The following is a 2,043-nucleotide window of genomic DNA, read 5'->3' as shown; positions in this document are numbered from 1 at the left end:
TTTGTCAAATTACAGAAAAGAGAATGAGTTTATGGTAATGAGAGTTTAGAGAATAAATGAATGAATTAATAAAATAAAATAATATTTAATTTAATTAAATGTAAAAAAAAAAAACAATACAATTTATGGTATAAAAATACTACAATTTTCTTAGGGGTGAAATACTGCCTGGGCATTTTGTGAGATTCCACACTAAGCTGTGAGAGTCTGTAGACTCTCAAATTCACAAGTTACAAACCCACTGGGGCAGTTTTGCACCCCTTGTGCCAGAGCGGCCCCATGCACCTCGTCTAGTCTGCGATTAGGGGTAATCTCTCAAAAACGACGGTCGCTGACAGAACCACAACCTCCCCACCCTCCCTCTGAGGCGCACACATGGCCAGCCACCCCTAAGACTCCCACACCCCGTGCCTTGAGAGAAGGGAAATCTAAATCCCAGACCCATCTAAATCCGGATTTACAGGGAGGATTTGATCCCCTTTCCCCCCAAATGTTTGGGGTCTTTGCTCCTAAATACCAGCTCAAACATCACAAATGCTCTCGCTTGTCCCGGGATAGGTTGTGTAGCATAAGGAACATAGAGGGCCGTCTGTTCGTTAACGAATGGGAATGAACCTCAGCACCAAACGTGTTCTGTGAGTAAACAGGCTGAACTAAACCCACCTTGTGTGCTGTGATATTATGATTATCTCTATAAACACCAGCAGAAGAATCATGAGAGAGAAAAAACAGACACAAAAGGACAGATAACAGAAGGTTTGAATGATAGAGTGAGAATGGTCTTGGAAAAACTCAATGTTGAAAGAGGCAAAAAAAAAAAAAAAGCATTTATTTACAGTGGCGCAGAATATGCAGTGTCCAAAATTAACACTTGCCAGATAAAATTGGCTTTAACAAGTAGATAAAATGCTGGCCAGTTGGCAGGTCACTTTTTTAGGAAAAGCAACATAATTCATGGTTTAAATCACTATTTAGTAATAATAGTCTGACCTTCAACCAAGTTATTCTTTTGTTTTCATATAAGACAAGAAGTGGCAATGCCTCTCAGTGTCACAATGGCTCTCAGTGATTTTTTTTTTTCCAAAACATGTGAAATAATGCACAATATAGCTTGCTTATGGCGGCAAAGAAACATTACAGATCACCTCAGGATTTTTATTGCTGGCTAAAACTAAAACTATTAAAAATCGTTAATTGAAATTATGCTGAAATAAAATAAAATAAAATAAAATATAATTAACTGATGAAAATGAAATTAACTTCAATGAAATTTAGAAATGTTGCCTTGGCAACTAGTTGACATAAAATAAGATTAGGTTGAAGTACTAAAATTAAATGAAAGGTAAACTGAATTATTGAAAAAATTAAAAACAACAATAAAAGCACATAAAAAAGCAAAAAATACAAAAATAAAATGAAAACTGAAAATATAAAAAAAGCTTATTCAAAATTCAAAAAAGTATAAACACACGTTATATGCAAAACATTTGATAAAAAGATCACCAAAACTGCAAAGTTAGTGAAGAGATGCAGCATTCAAGACATGCAGATACAGACACTTGTTCTAATGCAATGACATTCACACATTTAAATGAATGAAGGGTCCAAAGGGGTCAGCTTTGGCAGGAGAAGGCAGAAGTACTTACGCAGTAAAGAGAGGGCGGCCGCGACGGTGACATTCAGAAGCCAGAGTTTCTTCTGTACCATGGTAAACACTCACATACCATCACACATACCCCACCTGAAACACAAACACACACACATAAGTCAGTTCTGAGGACTCGCTGTCTAAGATAAGACAACATGAGGAATATTTCCCGGTTCAGAGTGTTATGTTCTTTCCATTACACATATCTCACATTATCATTTAATACTTGCACATTTCATTATTAGGAAAATCTCGAGACTTTAAAGAATATGTCCAGGTCATATTTCACCACAATCACGCAAAAGAACGATTTGTTCACAAATCAGATAACTCTGGCCTGCATCATATTTGCTGAATGAAATCCAATTAGTTTCAAATTTTGTAATGAAAAATTT

General features: G+C 36.0%; 1 protein-coding gene across 1 annotated transcript in view; it reads right to left on the bottom strand.

The window, feature by feature from the left end:
* The window catches only part of LOC107714578 (uncharacterized), a 44,383-nt gene that overhangs the window by 31,573 nt on the left and 10,767 nt on the right, over positions 1-2,043 (bottom strand). The window contains exon 2 of the mRNA XM_016520451.1: positions 1,647-1,741. Within this exon, the coding sequence (XP_016375937.1) occupies positions 1,647-1,707 (61 nt within the window). The 5' untranslated portion in view covers positions 1,708-1,741. The remainder of the gene's footprint in view (positions 1-1,646; positions 1,742-2,043) is intronic.

Source organism: Sinocyclocheilus rhinocerous, unplaced genomic scaffold, assembly GCF_001515625.1.
Source record: "Sinocyclocheilus rhinocerous isolate Xijiao unplaced genomic scaffold, SAMN03320098_v1.1 scaffold990, whole genome shotgun sequence".
Lineage (NCBI taxonomy): Eukaryota > Metazoa > Chordata > Actinopteri > Cypriniformes > Cyprinidae > Sinocyclocheilus > Sinocyclocheilus rhinocerous.
This window is presented reverse-complemented; position numbering and strand designations above follow the sequence as displayed.